General features: G+C 41.1%; 2 protein-coding genes across 2 annotated transcripts; both read right to left on the bottom strand.

The window, feature by feature from the left end:
• Positions 1 to 4,863: 4,863 nt before the first annotated feature.
• On the bottom strand, positions 4,864 to 9,162 carry LOC102708671 (GDSL esterase/lipase At1g09390-like). Its single transcript, XM_015832994.2, has 4 exons — positions 8,533 to 9,162; positions 6,762 to 6,947; positions 5,976 to 6,130; positions 4,864 to 5,708 (listed from the first exon to the last, which is right to left on the bottom strand). The coding sequence occupies exons 1-4, from the start codon at positions 8,939 to 8,941 to the stop codon at positions 5,190 to 5,192; spliced, it is 1,269 nt and encodes a 422-aa protein (XP_015688480.2). The 5' UTR covers positions 8,942 to 9,162; the 3' UTR covers positions 4,864 to 5,189.
• A 3,538-nt stretch (positions 9,163 to 12,700) lies between these two features.
• On the bottom strand, positions 12,701 to 18,249 carry LOC102709215. Its single transcript, XM_006644071.3, has 7 exons — positions 18,013 to 18,249; positions 16,306 to 16,425; positions 16,140 to 16,213; positions 15,588 to 16,058; positions 14,365 to 14,880; positions 14,070 to 14,282; positions 12,701 to 13,831 (listed from the first exon to the last, which is right to left on the bottom strand). The coding sequence occupies exons 2-7, from the start codon at positions 16,388 to 16,390 to the stop codon at positions 13,013 to 13,015; spliced, it is 2,178 nt and encodes a 725-aa protein (XP_006644134.1). The 5' UTR covers positions 16,391 to 16,425; positions 18,013 to 18,249; the 3' UTR covers positions 12,701 to 13,012.
• Between the last annotated feature and the right edge of the window lie 897 nt (positions 18,250 to 19,146).

Here is a 19,146-nt window from a genome sequence, read left to right as displayed (position 1 = left end):
GGATTAGTACCATAGTTAACCCTACACTTATTATTGTCCATATCTAACATACGTCCCTCAACTTTAAAATCGGATATTGGATCTCCTAATTATCAAAACCGTTCGATTTAAAACACCCTACGACTCGAATTAGATTGGTTTTATCCATTTGTGGCCGCTTAGATGGTGATGATCTGGTTAGCAGGAATGGTCCCATACGTCAGATATTAACCTTCTTCCGGTTGATTCTCCATTAAGACTATCACCTCATCTTTTCGTTTCCGTTTGCTTATGCTTATATATCAAAATTTGAATTTTCAATCTTATATTGAGAGTTTATTTTAGGATTTTTTTACCAAAATTTATTTTCTAGTCTTAACTTTAAATCGGTAAGAATACATATATATAAACTTTTTACTCACAAATTATCTTTTGCTATGAAAAAGCAAAACAAGCACCCCTGCATGTTATCCTCCACGGGTCAGGTCCGTTCTAGATCTACCTCATCATCCTCCATGAGTGCCTCTGCCTCAAGGTCCCACCATAGATCTGTCTCATCCTCCTCCATGAGCCACCTCCACAAGTGAGCATCATCATGTTATAGGAGGGTGAGGAGCACACATGAGTAGAGTTCAACGTGTGGGAGCAACAATGGAGCTGGTATGGGTGTGAGCCATGATGATCAAAATTAAAGGTAAGAATCAGTGATGTATCCAATATATAAATTAAGATTGGGCTAGTGTAAGAACATCCTCAGGAGATCCTCCATATTTGATCATCCAAACATCCATATGGATGGTCATCTAAAAAGATTCCCATCTATATTTCTTTCCACTCCAACAAACCATCTATATATATTACATCATCCATATCACACCCTCATATATTTTAATAATATCTTCCCACTAACCTTACATTTGTATTATTAAGAGATATATTTTGAACAAATAAATTTTATTGTTGTTATTTATCACAACAATAATTAGAAATGAGTATAATTAACATCAATATACTGAGCATAAAGTGGAGAAAAATTGTAGCAACAAAAAAATTAACACAAGTACAACAAAGATTGCTCTCCTTTCTCTGCTCTAAATAAAAACAGAGGTAGTGAGAGGAGGCAGGCAGTGATGGCGGGTGGGCGACGACGAGCGAGCAACAGCCGGGGGAGGAGGCAGGCAGCGGCGGTAGGCGGGCAGACGATAGCCAGAGGAGGCAAGTAGCGGTGGGTGGGCAACGGCCGGGTGAGGAGGCAAAGCGGCGGTGGGCGGGCGACGGCCGGGGGAGGAGGCAAGTGGCTGAGGGCGGGCGACGGCCCGGGGAGGCAGGCGGCGGCGAGCGGCGACGGTCGGGAAGGGAAACACCGGTAGGGGCGGCCGCGGGCAAGGTGGTTTCCGACGATGGGCGGACTCCGGCCGGCGACGACGGTGACGGAGGGGAGGTCGCGCCAGAGGAGAGACCGCGTCGGAGTTCGAAGGAGGCGCTGGCTCGAAATGGCGTGAGGAGAGAGACACACCATTCTTGGGTTTTCTCTCTCTTCATTTGGCGGACGGGCTATTTTTGGCAGACGGCATTGCGTTTCCACTGGAGCTTACTTTTTCACCTGCGTACGCTAAATTTTGGATGGAGCACTGGATGGATCATCTCCTGGGGATCTCTAAACTCATAGTATAACTGAAACAAACTAGAGTTATTCAACTAGGTTAATTTACTTTCAGATGCATTAAATAATACTATTATTTTCCCACCAAAATGCTCATATGATCAAAATAAAATACATGCTAATCGTAGCTATACTTGCAAAAAAAAAATCTATAGGGATAAAATTGGTATTTTCTACTCAGTAAGTTACATATTTGTTAGTTTGGGCCTAAGCGTTGAGGTAGTCAGGCAGCTTGCATCCATGTCGTTGGATCATTTTTCACTAATGGTTAATTAGACTTGTTAATGGCCATTAGGTGTAGGGATTAGAGGTGGGTATATGAAATAATGGATAGAGGAAAAAGACAGTAAAGGAAGAAGATATGGGCATTATTGTTTTTTGAGATATAAGATAGGAAGAACCGAAGAAGCCAAATCGTAGCTGAGATAAAAGAACAACAAAAAAGAAACGTGAAAACTATGAAATACTAGCTTTAAGCTTTTCCTAGTTACTTCAAACTTTAGTGACAAACGGAACCGGCCCACACGTTTTACCATTTTGTAATTTTTCTCCAAGGTTTAGTTATAAAATTATTTATTAAAAAAGTTTAAAAAATTAAAAAAAATCGGACATGTGTGTGTTTGGACTGTACTACCGATTGAAAGCGACGTCACTCGGGGATTCATGATAAGAATTAGTATCATAGTTAACCCTACACTTATTATTGTCTATATCTAAAATACGCCCTCAACTTTATAATCGGATAGTGGATCTCCTAACTATCAATACCATTCGATTTAAGACACCTTGCGACTCAAATTAAGTTGGCGTCCTGTATGTCAGTTTAACACTTTAACCTTCTTCCTGTTGATTTACCATTAGCTCAGAACTTTTTTTTTCCTTAAAGACTACACCCTTATCTTTTCGCTCACGCTTATGCTTATGCTTCTAAGTTAAAATTTAAATTTTAGCCTTAATTTAGAGTTGATTTTGGATTTTTTTCACAGAAATTTATTCTCCAGTATTGACTTTTAAATCACTAAGAATACATATATAATTTTTTTCTCATAAATTATTTTTTATTTACAAATATAAAAACAAACAATGACCCTGTAACTTACAAGTTTTGTCATCCTCCATAGGTCATTTCTGCCCTAGATCTATCTCATCATCATCCATGAGCCGCCTCCATGAGTGCCTCTGCCGGTCCTACCCTAGACCTGTCTTATCCTCTTCCATGAGCCACCTCCACAAGCGTCTCTAAAGCGGCATCCTCTTATACGAGGGTGAGGAGCACAAATGAGTAGAAGAGCTTAACATGTGGGAGCAACAATGGAGCTAGTATCGATGCGCGATGATGACTAAAATTAAAGGTATATATGATTCAATGGTGAATCTAGGATATAAATTGAGATTGGGCTGGTGTAAAATCATAGTATAACTGAAACAAACTATAGATATTCAACTAGTTTTACTTTTAGAAGCATTAAACATACTATTATTTTCCCACCAAAATGCTCATACGATCAAACTAAAACGCATTGCTGGTTGTAGCTACACTTAAAAATTAAAAAAAAATCTATGAATAAAATTGGTATTTTCTACCGCATCCGTTTCATATTGTAAAACTTTTTAGTCTTGCTTAAATTCATCAATTAATAAATGTATATAATTTATATATATGTCTAGATTCATTAGCATCTATAAAAATTTAGACAAAGCTACAAAATCTTACGGAGTACTCAGTAAGTTATATGCATATTTGTTAGTTTGGGCCAAAGCGTTGAGGTAGTCAGGCAGCTTGCATCCACGCCGTTGGATCAGTTTTTCACTAACTATGGTTAATTAGACTTGTTAATGGCTATTAGGTGCAGGGATTAGAGGTGGGGATATGAAATAATAGATAGAGGAAAAAGATAGGAAAGGAAGAAGACATGGGCATTATTGCTTTTTAAGATATAAGATTGGAAGAAGCCAAAATTTACGCGAGTGCATATGCTCTAAATCTCATACCTTAGATAAAAGGACAACCAAAAAAACACACGAAAACTAAAATACTAGCTTCAACCTTTTCCTAGTTGCTTCAAACTTTAGTGACAAACGGAACCAGCCCACACGTTTACCATTTTGTTCACTTGCTACTTTTACAACCACCAAAAAAAACTCCTCCGTTCCATCCTTACCGAAGGAAAGAAACATAACTAATCCATCCAACTGCCTTGTAGTCGTTAAGCACCGGTCTCACACTGCTCAGACGCCTAAGCGAATGAGTCCATCACCTCCATGATTTGAGATAGAGTCATAATGGGCTCTACCATTGAATATGCCCTAAGAGAATACGAATGAGTCCATCATCTCCATGCCACCATCATAGGAAAGCACCACCTCCATCGATCTATCGCAGCATATCTTGCCAAAAGTGACCATTGCTACGTTAAGTTTGTTGCCACATCGCACAACAATCATCACCCTTGTAAGGTAAATGAGCATATATGTTGTCGCCCCACCGGTGTTGCCATAGCACCCTACCGCCATTGAGCTGCTGAACTTTATCCCACAAAAGACCGCCACCGCCATGCCATCGACGTCGTGGACCACAACATACGTGAGACTTCACAGCTTATCTCACCGGATAGCCATTGTTGCCACGCTGTCGATGCTATAGACCCAAACATATACCGAGCTACCTTCACATACTATCTCCGCTGCCATACCGTTTTTACCAATGCCCTTTACAACACTTGGCGTCGCTAGTGCGTCTGGTGTCACTCCTAGAACATCGTTGAGCCAACCAACCACCACCACCACCAAGCCAAAACACACCATTGCCACCTACCCTCTGATGTCGTTGATGCGTACGCTGCTAATGCCCTACCACTGTTGCCCCCCCCCCCCCCCCCTCCCCCTCCCCCTAACACACGGACGCGCGCACAAACCCCACCACCACCACCACCAACATGCCACTTCGTCAACCCATGAGAAGGTAGCCTCCATTGACCGTTCTAGCTATGAGGTGTTGCCCTCTAGTTATCGACCGGTCCCCAGCCTTGCTTAAAGCGTATTTAATAATCAAATAAATTATAACAAAATAATAATGATATATTTTTAATAAAACAAATAACCAAATATAGATCTAGAAATCAGCAGTGTCAAATATAAAAAAAAAGCCCAGAAGAAGTAGTATATAACACACACAATCATGAAACTAAAATCATGAAACTAAAAGTGAGCAGGCATAAGTATACACATGCAAATCAAAATGCTGTGCACTCCCATCAATTTCCTGCTCAATTATTGAAAGAATTACACTTCACACACACACACACGTTACATGTTTTGATTATATGCAAGGCTACTGTATAGCGCCCCACCCCCCACAAACAACACACTCAGTGTGGTGGCCGATCCTAATCATCACCGATCCCTACCTCCCCTCCTCTCGATCGTGAGGGGAGCTCCGCAAGATTAGCAAGCTGGTAGCTGCTCGATCGATCCACTCACGAATCCTCTGCATTCGAATTGCATCGGTCGCCAAATCAATGGAGGGTACGATACGCGTCGTCGTTAGTTAATTGGGTTTGGTGGAGCCGGCGACGAGGGTGGCGAGCCTGACCGGCGGCGTGGAGTACTCGCCGGAGAGCACCTTGGCGGCGACGATGGCGTTGGCGGCCTCGGTGTAGTGGACGCCGTCCCAGCTGGCGAACCTGGCGTCCATGTCGCACAGCTCCATCTCCGCCGACATGCACATCTTGAAGTGGTTGTAGTTGTAGGGCGGGCCGCCGTTGCCGCAGCACGCCATGAGCGGCCGCTCTATGCCGTGCCGGCTGGCGTTGGCCACCAGGTCGTACTTGATGGGGTAGACGTCGGTGAACACCACGGCGGCGTCGGCCATCCGCTGCCGGAGCCGCCCGCACGCCGCGGCCAGCTGCGCGTTGAACTCCCTCGCGGCGGCGTTGTACGTGCTCAGGCAGCCGTTGCCGTCGAGGTCGCCGTCGTCGTCGCGGGGGATGGACAGCTTCTGCGGCAGGCAGCCCAGCGCCCCCGTCCCGTGCACCCAGAACTTCCGCCCACCGTGCCCGTACAACGCCTGCACGTACGCACCGCCGTTAATCGCCCCCACTTAATTTAATCCAACTTACTTAATCAAACAATTCATATGTCATTAGTTATGCACTTATGTATGCTAACTGAATTAAGATAAATTTGATGCTTTTATTTATGTTTATAATATATGGAACCATCTAAATCAATGATAATAGATCAGAATATCAAATAATTGAATCTCGATCATACGTAAGCGTAAAAAAAATCAGATCTCTCACTAATTAATCAGCAAATCGGATGACGAACTTGCCTCGATGGTGTACTTGATGTGAGCGACAACGGTGGGGATCTTGGCAAGAACTTGATCGTAGGGGAGGTGCATGTATGCAGAGACGTCGTTCTGCCCGATGTCGATGGCGTAGATGGCGTTCCTGAATCCGTCGCGATCGATCGGTGTTCTCACTCCTGCATCACACATCTCGATCGAACCCAGCAAAACAATCAGTGAGCCTGTCATGTCAGAATTAACATGTGTGTTTACAGTAGTAGCTCTTCGTACGCACGGTTAATCATTTACATCTCGTTGTTGTCCTGAAGATTCGATGTAATTTGTCTTTTGTAGTACTACATATGGTTGCAGAAGAGACTTGAAAAATGGGTTTAGTACAGAGAAACTGAAGAAATTAAGTGCGGGCCATGTGATAGATTTTCCTACTATGTGCAATGTCACATCAATGGTTTTTTTTTTATTTTCCTCATCTAGAATCCAGCTGAGAATTTGGTGGAGATATGTAGCTTAAATTTGTTTATGCTTAAAGTCAAGGAGGCTCGACCGAAAGCTAACAATTAATTTTCCCAACTTAATTACGCCCCCAACAACTGAATAATCCGTACTATTCTCCCTCCAAAAGCGACACACACACAAAAAAGAAAAAAAATGTCTAGGCTGTTAATCTCCCAATCATAGTTGTAGTTGGTTATTACCAAATTATTCATCATCGTTTTGTTACTGTGACCTTACTGATTAATTTCTTCAGTGGAATGAAGCTAGGAAATTATATATCAGAATATGGCCATGATCGATCGATGGACAGACCTTGGTTGATGAGCTCCATGGATCTGGCTCTGAAGTAGAGGAACTGGTGCAGCTGCACGTCGAGGGAGAAGGTGGATCCTCCCGGCGTCGCCGTCGAGCCGCCGATGGCGAAGTTGACGCCGTTGCTGAAGTCGGAGCCCAGCGACTTCATGTAGGGGCCCAGATGAGGCGTCTTCAGGCTCTCGCCTGCATGATATATGCAACATGGTAGGAGTTATCATCACCAAACTGAAACACGCCTATGTTTGTCTGAATCGCCAGTTTTCACAAATATCAAAAGAAAACGTTTTGAAATTTCGATCATTTCTACTGAATTTTTAAGAAAAGTTGAGTTCATATAAATTTGAGATTTTGTCAGAATAACATTTTCACTTAGGTCCTGAAATTATGAACACGGCATCTCGAACCTTGAGATCCACGACTACCAAAACAAAAGTACTTGCGTCTATGTGATTTGCATTCGTGATAAACAAGGATGATTTCGGGATAACGATGGTGCAGCCGTGAGCGCATGACTTTACGAATATTACCTGTATACGGACATGTTCTAATAGATTGGTAGTGAGCTGAAAGGCACCCATTCGACTCCCCCGCTAGTAACCTAGATTCAATCGTTTTTCACGCACACATTTTCCAAACTACTAAACTGTGTATTTTTATAAAACATTTCTATATAAAAGTTATTTTAAAAAACATATTAATCTATTTTACAATTTTTTATAATTAAAAATTAATTAATCATATACTAATATAATACTACGTTTTCTGCACAGAAGATCTAACCCTGGCATTCCTCATGCCGAACGCAGCCTTAGAGGATGTATTTAAGCGTAATGGCTGGGTCCGTATATCTTATCCCTATATTATTTTAAACTGTTTACGCACATGCTTTTTTTAACTGTATGTTTTTTATAAAAAAATTCTATATAAAGTTCATCGTCTCACTTTTATAAAGTATTTTTTAAAAAATTTATATTAGCTAATTTTATCATTATATCATCAAATAGCTATAAAAAAATCAGACAATCTTTCTTATAGGGAAAGATTGCAGACTAATTTCCTATATGTGTATATAATAGCTAATCAGATAATATAATAAATGTTATATTAGCTAATTTCCTGTATGTGTATTCATATGGTGGTGTGCAAAAATGTTTTATTTTAATTTGGGTGCCACGGCATCCAAAAAGAAAAGGTGTGTCCACGTGTAAGATTTCTTCGGAACACAAAAATTTTAGAGAAAATAGTTTAATTCCCCTAATTTTTCTTCGAATCGAAGAGGCCCACTGATTGTGCAGGGGAAAGGACCGCCAGGCATTGATAACTCGCAGTAACTTGTGCACTGGACTGGATGTCGCCCCCACAACCACTTGGGGACACCCGGCCGGCTTCGCTGCACGAACGCCCTACATTATGGTTGCTTTTCTCGTGATTCCGCAGTAGCAACCTCACCTTTCTTTCTTCTCACCTCACCTCAATCCCATTCCCACGTCCCTTTCCCCCCTCTTGCTTTCTCAGCGGTTTCAGTTTCAGTTCAGCGGTTATTTCTCTCCCTCAGTCTCTCTCTTTTCGTCAAAAGAGAAGTTTCAAATAGAAATAAAATAAACTGCCTTTGGATTGATTCACTAGCTACTATAGTGTTCACGAGTTTGAAGTTTTAATTTTTTTTTTGTTAAGAAAAATGAGCAATTTTTACAGTGATTTATTTGAGCTGGGTGAAGTTGGAGAAATGTGTAGCTAGTGAGGTGGTGATGGGGGTGAGGGGACTGACAGATGAAGTCGATGACGAGGCGGCCGTCGGAGATGCGCCCCGTGGGGCGGCGGAAGTAGGTGCGGCCCTCCGGCAGCGCGATGTTCATCCCCATCGCCGCCGCCATCCCGCCCGTGTCGGAGTTGGAGTCGCCGAAGTTGAAGATCACCACGGGGGAAGGGGACGACCTGCCTCCACCACCCGCAGCACCGCTCGTGCTAGACCCGCCGGCGGTCGCCGCCGCAGCATGCTGCCCTCCGCTCCAGAACCCGTAGCCGCCGACGGCGGCCACCGCGGCGGCGGGCGTGTACTTGACGCAGGCGAAGAGCACCACCGCCGCCACCCCGGCCAGCACCACGTAGTACTGCAGCCGCAGGCTCACCTTGCCGCCGCCGCCGCCGCCGCTCCCCAGCCCCAACCCACTCGTCATCCTGCCGTCCGTCCCGTCACACAGTACACCTAATAAGCTCGCGCTCACCACCGTCTCCCTCCTCCTCACCTCCGGGAGCTGCGGCGAAGCGACGGTGTGTGTCCTCGCTCGCTCCTCACCTCCGGGAGCTCACTTGTCGCCGAGCTAGCTAGCTAATAGTCAATGTGAGGAGAAGATGGTGGAAAAGGTGGCGATGTGAGGACGACGACGTCGTACGCGCGAGGCTGCGTGGAGCAAATATAATGGGGAGGGGGTGGTTGGTGGAGGGGAGGCTTTCGCCGCGCGGTGGCCGGAACGGCGACGCCGCATCGGCCCGGTTTTTTCCGTCTTTCCTAGATGTCAATTTGATGAGTATGGTGATATATCTAAAATATTAAACGTAGTTTAATTATATAATAAATTTTAGATTTTAGTTGGAAATAATTTTGAGTCTAATTAATCTGTTATTAGTCCATATTGAATGTTTTAGTGTTCACGTATATTTAATGTTTTATTAAATGTCTAAAAATTCGATGCAATGTTTTTTTAAAAAAGTTTTAGCCTTGGCATTGATATGTCGATCAGAATGGTAGGTGGCGATAGCTACTGAGAGAGCTCGATCGAGAGGGCGTGTACGTGTACGGGCATATTACTGATCGTCTTATGATGCTACTACTGGATGATGTGTGGTCTCGGTTTGATCGGTGGGGATGCATGCCAGAGTTAATACTACGTAATAACGGGGCACACGGCACCACTATTTATGTGTCTGCGTGTGCATCAGTCAGATATACAGCCTATTCAGCACGTCTTATCATTTATGTTTATATTTATAAGTTAATATTAAATTTTTAAAATTCATATTTATCTTTATTTTAAGACTTCTATCGTAGCGTAGTTTATTATATCATATTTGCTTTCTAAATTAATATATAAATTTTGTATTCATAAATTATTTTTGGTTCGTAAATATTTTGTTTTGTTTTTCTTTTTCCACATTGTTCGACTCCCATGGATTGATCGCTGTCTGTACGAAGCTGTGGCGTAAACTGGGGGGAAGTGATTTAAAGGACCGTGCGCAAGGCGTGGCAGGATCTTGTTTAATCTTGTCGTGACCATCAGTTTTTATTTGCTTCCCTCCCACATCTCTTTCGGCGATTTAAGTATGTGTGTACGGATGAATCGACTGATCGACCGGCAGGAAACTCTTTAGGGCATCTTCTATGGCCCCGTTCGTCAGGTGTGAGTGGGTTAGTTATTTGGCGCTGAAAACGTAGTAATAGATTAGTACATGATTAATTAATTATTAATTATTAAAAAAATATAAAATAGATTAATATGATTTTTTAAAACAACTTTCCTATAGAAAAGTTTTGTAAAAAATACACTGTTTAGTTGTTCGGAAAACGTGCGCGTGAAAAAGATGGAGATAAGATATCTAGTCTTGGCAGCCGAACACGGCCTATGTATGTCACTCAATTTGACATTAGTGTGGGCCATAGTAACAGCCAGTAGTAGTTGCATACACACTCCAAGAAGATGGGAAGTAAGGTGAGGGCCACTTTGGAAAGGATAGCAAGTTTTCTAGGAGTAAGCAGCTTGATGTGTGAGAAGAAAACATTATTTATTTGTTTATACCTGTTAGTACTACTATGATTTTAGTAGTAGTTATTCACTATTTCTATAATAGTTATTGCTTACTACCTGCTATTCTACTACATTGTGGTTGCTCTTATGCGTGTGGTTGCTCTTATCGCACAAGGTCTGATCTGATACCCTTGGACAAAATTCGAGCGAAAACACGGTCATTCGAACCTTCGCACGTAAACTTGGCAACGAGAATAAGTGGATCATCTGAATTTTGTTACGCTGATACCGAAGTCAATGTATACTGAAAACTTTATAAAAAGAGTGATTATTTGGATTTTTTATAGAAAAAACAAACAACATATGATCTAAAATCCAATACTAAAAATAAAAATCGGTGAAAACCTTAAAATCAACTTTAAATTAAAGACTAAAAATTCAAATTGTGACAGTATAAATACAAACCGAAGAAAAAGACGAATGTAAAAGATAAAAGAATGCCCCGCTGTTGTTGGTGCGTGCGGTCATTTTTGTACGATTAATCGTATGCCTAGCATTTTATTGGGTGACCACCTTAGGCCACTTCAAACAATAGAGAGAGATAGTATACTATCTCTAAGCATTCTAAAAGATAACTTCTTCAGGCAGACAAATGACCCTACAAGTTATTCTCAGTTGACATTAAGAGACTATCTCTTTTTTATCTCTTTTCTATTAAAAAATTATACAGTGCATCATAAGATATCTTATAGACGAAAAGGCTAATGCGCGCGGGTCACGCGACCGCGCGGCACTGCCGGCCCAACCACGGCCGACCTGCTATTGCGGCCTTTTTTTTCTTTTACTTTATAAATAGGAATTTAAACTTTATAGGTATAAAGTTTACACGTATAAATTTATATGTATAAAGATTTTTTCTATATATACCTATACTTTTTATGTGTATATAATATTTTGTATCTATGTAGATTTTTATATGAAAAGTTTGTATATATGTGTATATGTATATAAAGTTTGTATGTATAAAGTTTACATGTATAAATTTATATGTATAAATATTTTCTATATTAAGTTTATATCTATAATTTTTTATGTATAAAGTTTTTACTTTATGGGTATAAAGTTTGCATGTATAAATTTTAACTTTATGAATATAAAGTTTTTTACTTTATGCGTATAAAGTTTGCATGTATAAAGATTTTTCTATATTTAAGTTTATATCTATTAATTTTTATGTATATGTAATTTATATATGTATATATATGTGTATATAAAGTTTACATGTATAAAGTTTATGTGTATAAAGTTTACATGTATAAAGTTTATGTGTATAAATACATATTTATATTTATGTGTGTGTATATAAATGAGGAGATAGAGGTATATACGATCCGCTCGTCAGCGACCGATTGTTCATTAGACCCACCCGCCACCCGCTTATAGATACTCGTTGGAGGTGGACTTATGAGCACAGGAGGACGGCGTGAAAGTCTAAGTATGAGCGAGGTGAGATGAGAGGACCAAATTAAGATGCGGGCGGTGACCACCATTGGCACTGTGCACCAAACCACAACACACACAAACGTCGCACCGCACGAGCAGCGCAGGTTGCGCGGTCGCTCGCGTCGCGGCCTCAACTTCAGCCCGGCCCCCCGGTGGATGCCGCACCGACGGACGGACGACAGGTATAATTGCCATTTTTTTTTTCCTTTTTCTCCATTGAACCGTCCCAAGCGACATAGCAGCATATGGACCGACATGTACATTATGCAGCCTACAACTTGTTCAGTGTCCCTGAGATCTGGAAAACTGATGGCACAGCCCGACTGGGGTACATAGAGAGAACACTGTACCACGCTACCAATTCGACACCCCCTTTGGGTCCCATCAGGCTCTACAAACATAGCTTTCTCAACTCGCAAGTCGCAACTGATATGAGATTTCAGGAGGAAAAAAAAGCTATGGATGGATTGATGCATGCGGTGTCTGGCTGTCTGCTAGAGAATAAAAACAAATTGGTAGCTAGCACGTCTCAAATCTGAATGGGCAATACAACACCAACGCCAACGTCTACGATCTCTCAAAGAGTAGAGAGTAACTGGGAGAAGAAGAGCTACACAAGCACAAAACAGGCAGCAAACCGTAGCAAAGCATTGCCAAGCTTTGCAGGGAAAACGTAAAAGGCAAATCAACTGCCAAAATTGGGAATTCATTCAGTCCCCAATCATTTGCTTCTCTTCTTCTCTTAATGTTTGAGAGGATATATCTTGTATTGTCATTTCCTTTCCTTTCAAAAGAAATAGCAAAATTTCTCAACAAGGAAACCACTAGAATCTATAATTTTTTTTCTTCTTTTCTTCCTTTTTTTTCCCATTTTCTTTGCCACGTTTAAGACGAGCAACACTAAACAGAACACAGACAGCCTATGATGATAAGTAATACCAGGAGCAGGCCCTGCTAGACGCAAAAAGAAAAAGGCATCGAGACAAAAAAGGAACTCTCCACCTACAGGTTAGCTGTGTTAACCAAGACCGGCATTGAGCCAATCTTCACGACATCAACTGAGGCATTCTTGTCAGCGGCCACCTTGCTCTGAGAGCTGATAGCAAGAGAACCAACTTTAGCAACGATTGTTTCCTCTTTCGGTTTCTTCAAACTGACGATTGCTGAGCTACGGTTGACTGCGTTCAGATGCTTTTCAGGTGCTTTCGATCCGCTCATATGCTTTTCAGGTGCTTCCGGTCTGTTCAGATTATTTTCAGGAGCTTCCGATCCGTTCAGATTATTTTCAGGTGCTATCGATGAGCCATGAATACGGTTAGTGTTTTGGTTAGTGTTTTGACGAGGGATCTCAACCTTCTTCCAATACTGTTGTTTACCATCCACACTTGTCTTCATAGTTGATGCCTGTGGCTGCTTAGTTACAGTTTTCACCACTTTATCATTAGCCTGCTTGACATTACACTTCTCTTGATGTCCGTTTTCTTTACCATCATCGATCCCTTGTTTTTCAACAACTTGTAGGCATGGATCCTGATGCTTGATAACATTACTAACCAGTGGCTTCACTGACATGTTCTGTATCTCCGATGTTCTGTCTATCAGTACATTGCCTGATTTTGGTGGCTGAACATCAGAGACGTCTTTTTTGCGCTGAGCAACAGGAACAAAATCTGGAGCATTATGGCTCAACTTGGACCTCCTGAAATAAGGTTTACTTTTCGCTTCATCCTCCTCATATTTCATGAAATCATTAAACAAACATTCCTTCACTTTAATGTCCTTAAGGATCTTCAGCATAGATATTCCAGGAACATATGGTATCTGCAATTCAACATTGAGCAACAAAGATGTGAGATGAAACAAAGACTTCAAAAACGTCATACTTCAATGATAAAATTACTAATAAAATACTTGGCAATCAATCATTTTTTATAAAACGTAGGAAATGAAATTCATTGTCATTATGTGTGTGTGTGTGTGCGTGTCTATATATATATATTAAAAGGGAGAATAGTAAAGCAAAATGTTACACCTAGAGTAGTTTGTCATAAATGCTTACTTCTTGTGTATCTCTGCTATGTGTGACAGGCTTGTTTTCATTGTTCCGCAGCAAAATATGCTGCAAGGTATAATTAGGTACATCTTTAATGATGTGCCATCTTACTGGAAAGCTACCGGTCCATTTATCCTGACACCAAAAGTCCATGTCCTTATGAAAATCAACAGGACCAACCATCTCGGCCATGCCACAGAAGTGCCCACTACCATTGACCTGATAAACAAAAATCCCAAAATTAATATTTAAGCACAGTTATCATTGAATAAACGGAGGTTGAATCATTAGAGGTACTCACAGAGAAGAACAGAAAAACAGGGCACTTGGTAGAATTCCTCTTAGCTATCCTGTCAGCATCCCTGAATGCACTGTCCAGTTTGCTGTTTCCACTAGAAGAGCTTGACCATACACCATACTTGATTGATTTGTGGACATCTTCTTCACCAATTGACTTGATAACAAAGAACTTTGCAAAGGAATAGTCCACTCGGAGATCATCACGGTTATATTGGTCAGGTCGTATAACGATAGTCCCTTCTGGATCACCAACAGAGAGACTTAATGTGTAGGATTTTCCTATTATGGCAGCAGCAGCAGACTTCTGACTGCTAGGTTTCTCCGCACCATCCTTCGATAAATTCATGTTTGGCCTAGAACTAACCATATGGCCACTCAAATTTGAAATAGGATCAAATTTCTCAGCTGCAGCCCACCTCTGAACATCGGATCCAGCAAAACCAGAGCGATTGTTTGCAGACAATTTCTCCTGTGGTGAATGCTTGGCAGAAGATATTGCAAAAGGATGTGTAGATGCCTAATCATTAGTACAAGAATTGTCAGCTCAGGAAGGGAAGAAATCCCATTACAAACCTAAGCAATTAAGCACAGAGAATAACAACATATGAGAAGTTTCCAGCAAGTACTGAAAGACAAACAGCCTTTCAGGATTTTTTTTCCCCTTTTAACAAAAAAAAATACTAGCCATGTGTGGATTTTCAAATTGCTATAAAAGCTTGCTCTTTGGTCAAACATAAATGATATATTAATAGAGTAATCTTTGGTCAAACATTTGTCCTAACAAAACAAAATGTGCCCTATATTTGAAATGGAGTATTAGATTTGTTTTTATCTTTCAGCATGCAAATCTTTGTAGTATAGTTTAATGTGTTGACTTTCAAAAAAAATATAAAAAAGGACCCTGATCATTTAGAAAAGAATTTACTAGTGAACTTTGCATTAGTAATACATATTAAATTAAGATAGAAACTATGCTTTGGCCACAATATAGAGCCATTACCTACTATAACGATAAGTACAGATTCAAAGGCACTAACATGTTGCTCTAATTTTTTTTCATTTCATAAGAGTTTATGAGGGAAGAAGAAGACAATGCTAAACCCTGTAATTGTTTTAAATTAACATACAGAAGACATAACCCTAAAATAAAGCATAGTGACAGACAAAAGACAGGACTACAAGTCAACTAACAGAAGCCCTGCAAGGACATATGGATTTGCCTACCTGTGACACTGAAGTATGAGGATGCTTAACAGGCATTAAGGAACCATTTGCCAGCTCTTTCTTCAGTGGAACCGGATTGTGCAATTGAACCTTGGGTTCACTCATATGATCCAGAAATTGCTTTGAGACAATAGTAGATTGTGCAGGTGGATTTGTGACAATATCGTGATTTGTTGATGTTGCATTATAGCCAGGCAAACTAGGAACGAAGGCAACATTTGGGGGGTGAAGAGGTGCGGATGTGCCTCCCATAACATTATCAGGTGTGCAAGGAAGAATTGTTGGAACATAATAGGATGAGGGAACTATTTGGCGTGTTTGGTCACTAGCATCAGCGACATATTCTTGGGGCAGATATGAACCGTCGACTATGAATGAAGAATTTATAGGGTAAGGACTGAAGGAAGGGTGAATAGATCCATTGTCAGTGGCCGCATAGTACACGCACTGTGTGCCTTCAGTTTGAAAACCCTGTGAAGTAATCAAACAAACTTGGTAAAAAAGCTCACTAGGAAAGAGAAGTATCAAGGAAATGTGTCATTTGGTACTAACCGGAAAATAAACGTCTTGGCCATCATATCCTAAAGAGCTTTGATTACTATACCATTCAATAGGTGATCCAACTTCTGCATTTATTGAATGTATTACCATCTGATGGCATAAAGAGAGAGAATGCATCCAATGAAAGAAAGCAATCTGTGATGGTTCATATTTTTACCTGTATAACCATACGGATAGGTATTTGCAGCTGGAACATACACACTTTGTCCATAGATCTGTTCTGGGGTCATTCCCATCTCCATACAGTTCAACAGTTTGGAGTAAGTCACTTTTTTTACTGCAGTATTCAGAACTTTAGAGAAGTTAAAAAACAATTTAACTATATGTTTCACAGCTTCAGGCGTAATGAAAATTATGAAATTAACATAGCAATACTGCATAAAATGCAACAACCAAATCCGTAGCTTTATACGGTCTAATTAATTGTTACTTTACAATTACAAAAATAAATCAGTGAATACGCCTATATGCAGTAAGTTAACCAACAAGCAGACAAACATTGAAAAGGAATATAAAAAAATCCAACCGCTATTACTATAGCAAAAGTTAACTAGACAAGACAGGGATGTATTTGTATTTTCAAAATAAGTACATTCATAGAAAATGTATCCATAGAAAATGAGATTGTACTAATTTTAGTAACCTGGAAAACTCCAGTGAAGATCTTTACAGTTTACACATGGACTATAAAGATGTTATCATCATCACATGATAGTGGGAAGGTTTTCAAGCTCATTTTGGCTTCAACTATCCTAAGGTATACAGATCACATCAACATTACAACCATGATATAAAGGACAAGAAGCATCACATGGAACATTTTCATAATTAGGGAGATTGATCACATGGAGCATTTGACAGAGCGAAGATTGTAGTGGTGACCAAAGCATGACTTTGTGTCAACTGGTGAAATGTAAGAAAAGGACATAACATTGTAGCAAGGGGAAACTCAACCATGTATGAATAGATTAGGATAGGGGATTAGGTCCCTTGTTTAAAGAGTGGCATCTTTAGGGAGATTGATAAGGAGGGATATCCAGAATACCAATCTAGTAGCCAATCAATATTTGCATATCCTTAACAAAAACAACAATGATGAAATGAATTTAGAACTATTGTTTGATATGTTGAGCATCTGAATACACCACTGCTTGCACGAGACACATGTCAGAGGAGAAATAGTGTTCATCTTATGTTTGTACAAGACTACAAGTTTATCATGATATGTTGGTCGTTTCTCCCGTTAGCCAGCAAGGTGAGATTAGCAGACCTGTTCAAACCCTAAGCTCAGGACAGAAAATACAGCCCTTTCAATACCCGACCTGTGCTTGGCTCAAATACATATAATTGAATTGCGCATGTCCTAAAACTCGGAGCCACCCAGGTGAAGGAAATTTGATGTCTGAAGCCTTCTGAACATCATTACTGGAACAAAATAAATGTTCGGTGCATTCTATAGACAGGTATGAAACTAATAAAATAAATTATGCCCAATGCCTGATAAATTAAACGCTCCATATTCACACAACTAACTCTCCTGACTGAGATAAATTAGTTAATACAGGGAACTTCGCAGTCTAACGATAATTCGAAGCGATAAGAAGGAAACCTAAATCTAAATCCAGAATTCACCCTAGCATGGCAATTTGGCAGTTCTTCTACGCATTCCTATACGAAACGGGCTATGTGGTTCTACAATCTCAGCCTGCAAATAATACGAAACCTGAACATAAACAATCACACGAACGAGCATTAATCACAACAAAGCACAACCGGAGAAGGCGGCGTCCCGGCGTTTCCGCGAGCATCTACGGAGCGAAAGCCCCACACCCCCACCCAAAAATTAATAAGACGCGATACTAACCTTGAAGCGACCGCGGTGCTGCTGCTGCCGGGAGCAATCACGGGGGCGTATCAAAAATTTCCCTGGCCGCGGTGAGGCGAGGGGACGTGGCGGCGCCAACCTGCGGGAGGAGGAGACCACGGAGAGGCGGGGAAGGAGGAGGGGGGGAGGGGGTGGATGCGCGGTGGTGGCAGGAGGGTAAAGCGGGCCTCGGCGGCGGCGGGTGGGGAGGATCAGAGGAGGAGGTGCGGACGCCGGCGGGGTCGGGCGGGGGAAGAGAGAGAGGGTCGGGAGAGATCCGAGTTTGGAATCGCGAGAGAAATCGGGGGAAGAGGGGTCGCAGTTTTATATGGCGGCTTCGGTTAGGGCGGTGCTGGCCGGGCTGGGCTGGGTCGGTGTCCTTAAATAGAAGCCCGGCCCTGGCCCAATATTGGCCTTTCCAAAGTAGTGGAGCCTTTAGGCCCAGTTTAGCAATGCTCAACCCCAAATCCAACTTACCTATATTTTCAAAGCTATATCAATCTGTACAGATTCTAGTTTATTAGGGGACAGAGTTAGCGGAGTTGCTCCTAAAAAATGAACTAACTACAGGGTATAGCTGAGCTTTTACTGATTCATAACTACACTCAACGCTAGAAGACCAACTTCCTTTAAGTTTTTTTTATGTCATTATGCAAAGTTATCACTCATCTTCTTTCTATCTCTCTATATTATCCTTCATTTATGATGAACAAATCGGTAGTAGTGACATTGGCGGTGCACGTGGAGTCACAGGCATAAGTCAAAAGGGTATTATTATCAACCTACTCCCTAACCTCTCTTTCAGTCATTCTGAAGTTGACCAGGCTAGCCAAACAGTTTTGGGCTGCTCTCCAGCTCTTATAGGTCCATGTCACATTGAAGAGAGTTTTGAGTTAAGAGTTGGAGTTCAGAACCCAAATGAGGTCGTAGTAGATTTGGAATATTTTTATATGCTATTTGAAGGTTCATCTATACCTTTTTTTTTCAAGTATTTGGAATGAAATTACTCTTGTTGTTTGAAAATGTAAGCATTTCTAAAAATTTGGATATTATACCAAAATGTAAGTATGTTTAACACTATTTACAATACTACTCGTTTCATCAATCAATTTTTGTTAAATTTGTTCTCACTTT

The sequence above is a fragment of the Oryza brachyantha genome, chromosome 1 (genome assembly GCF_000231095.2).
Source record: "Oryza brachyantha chromosome 1, ObraRS2, whole genome shotgun sequence".
Lineage (NCBI taxonomy): Eukaryota > Viridiplantae > Streptophyta > Magnoliopsida > Poales > Poaceae > Oryza > Oryza brachyantha.
This window is presented reverse-complemented; position numbering and strand designations above follow the sequence as displayed.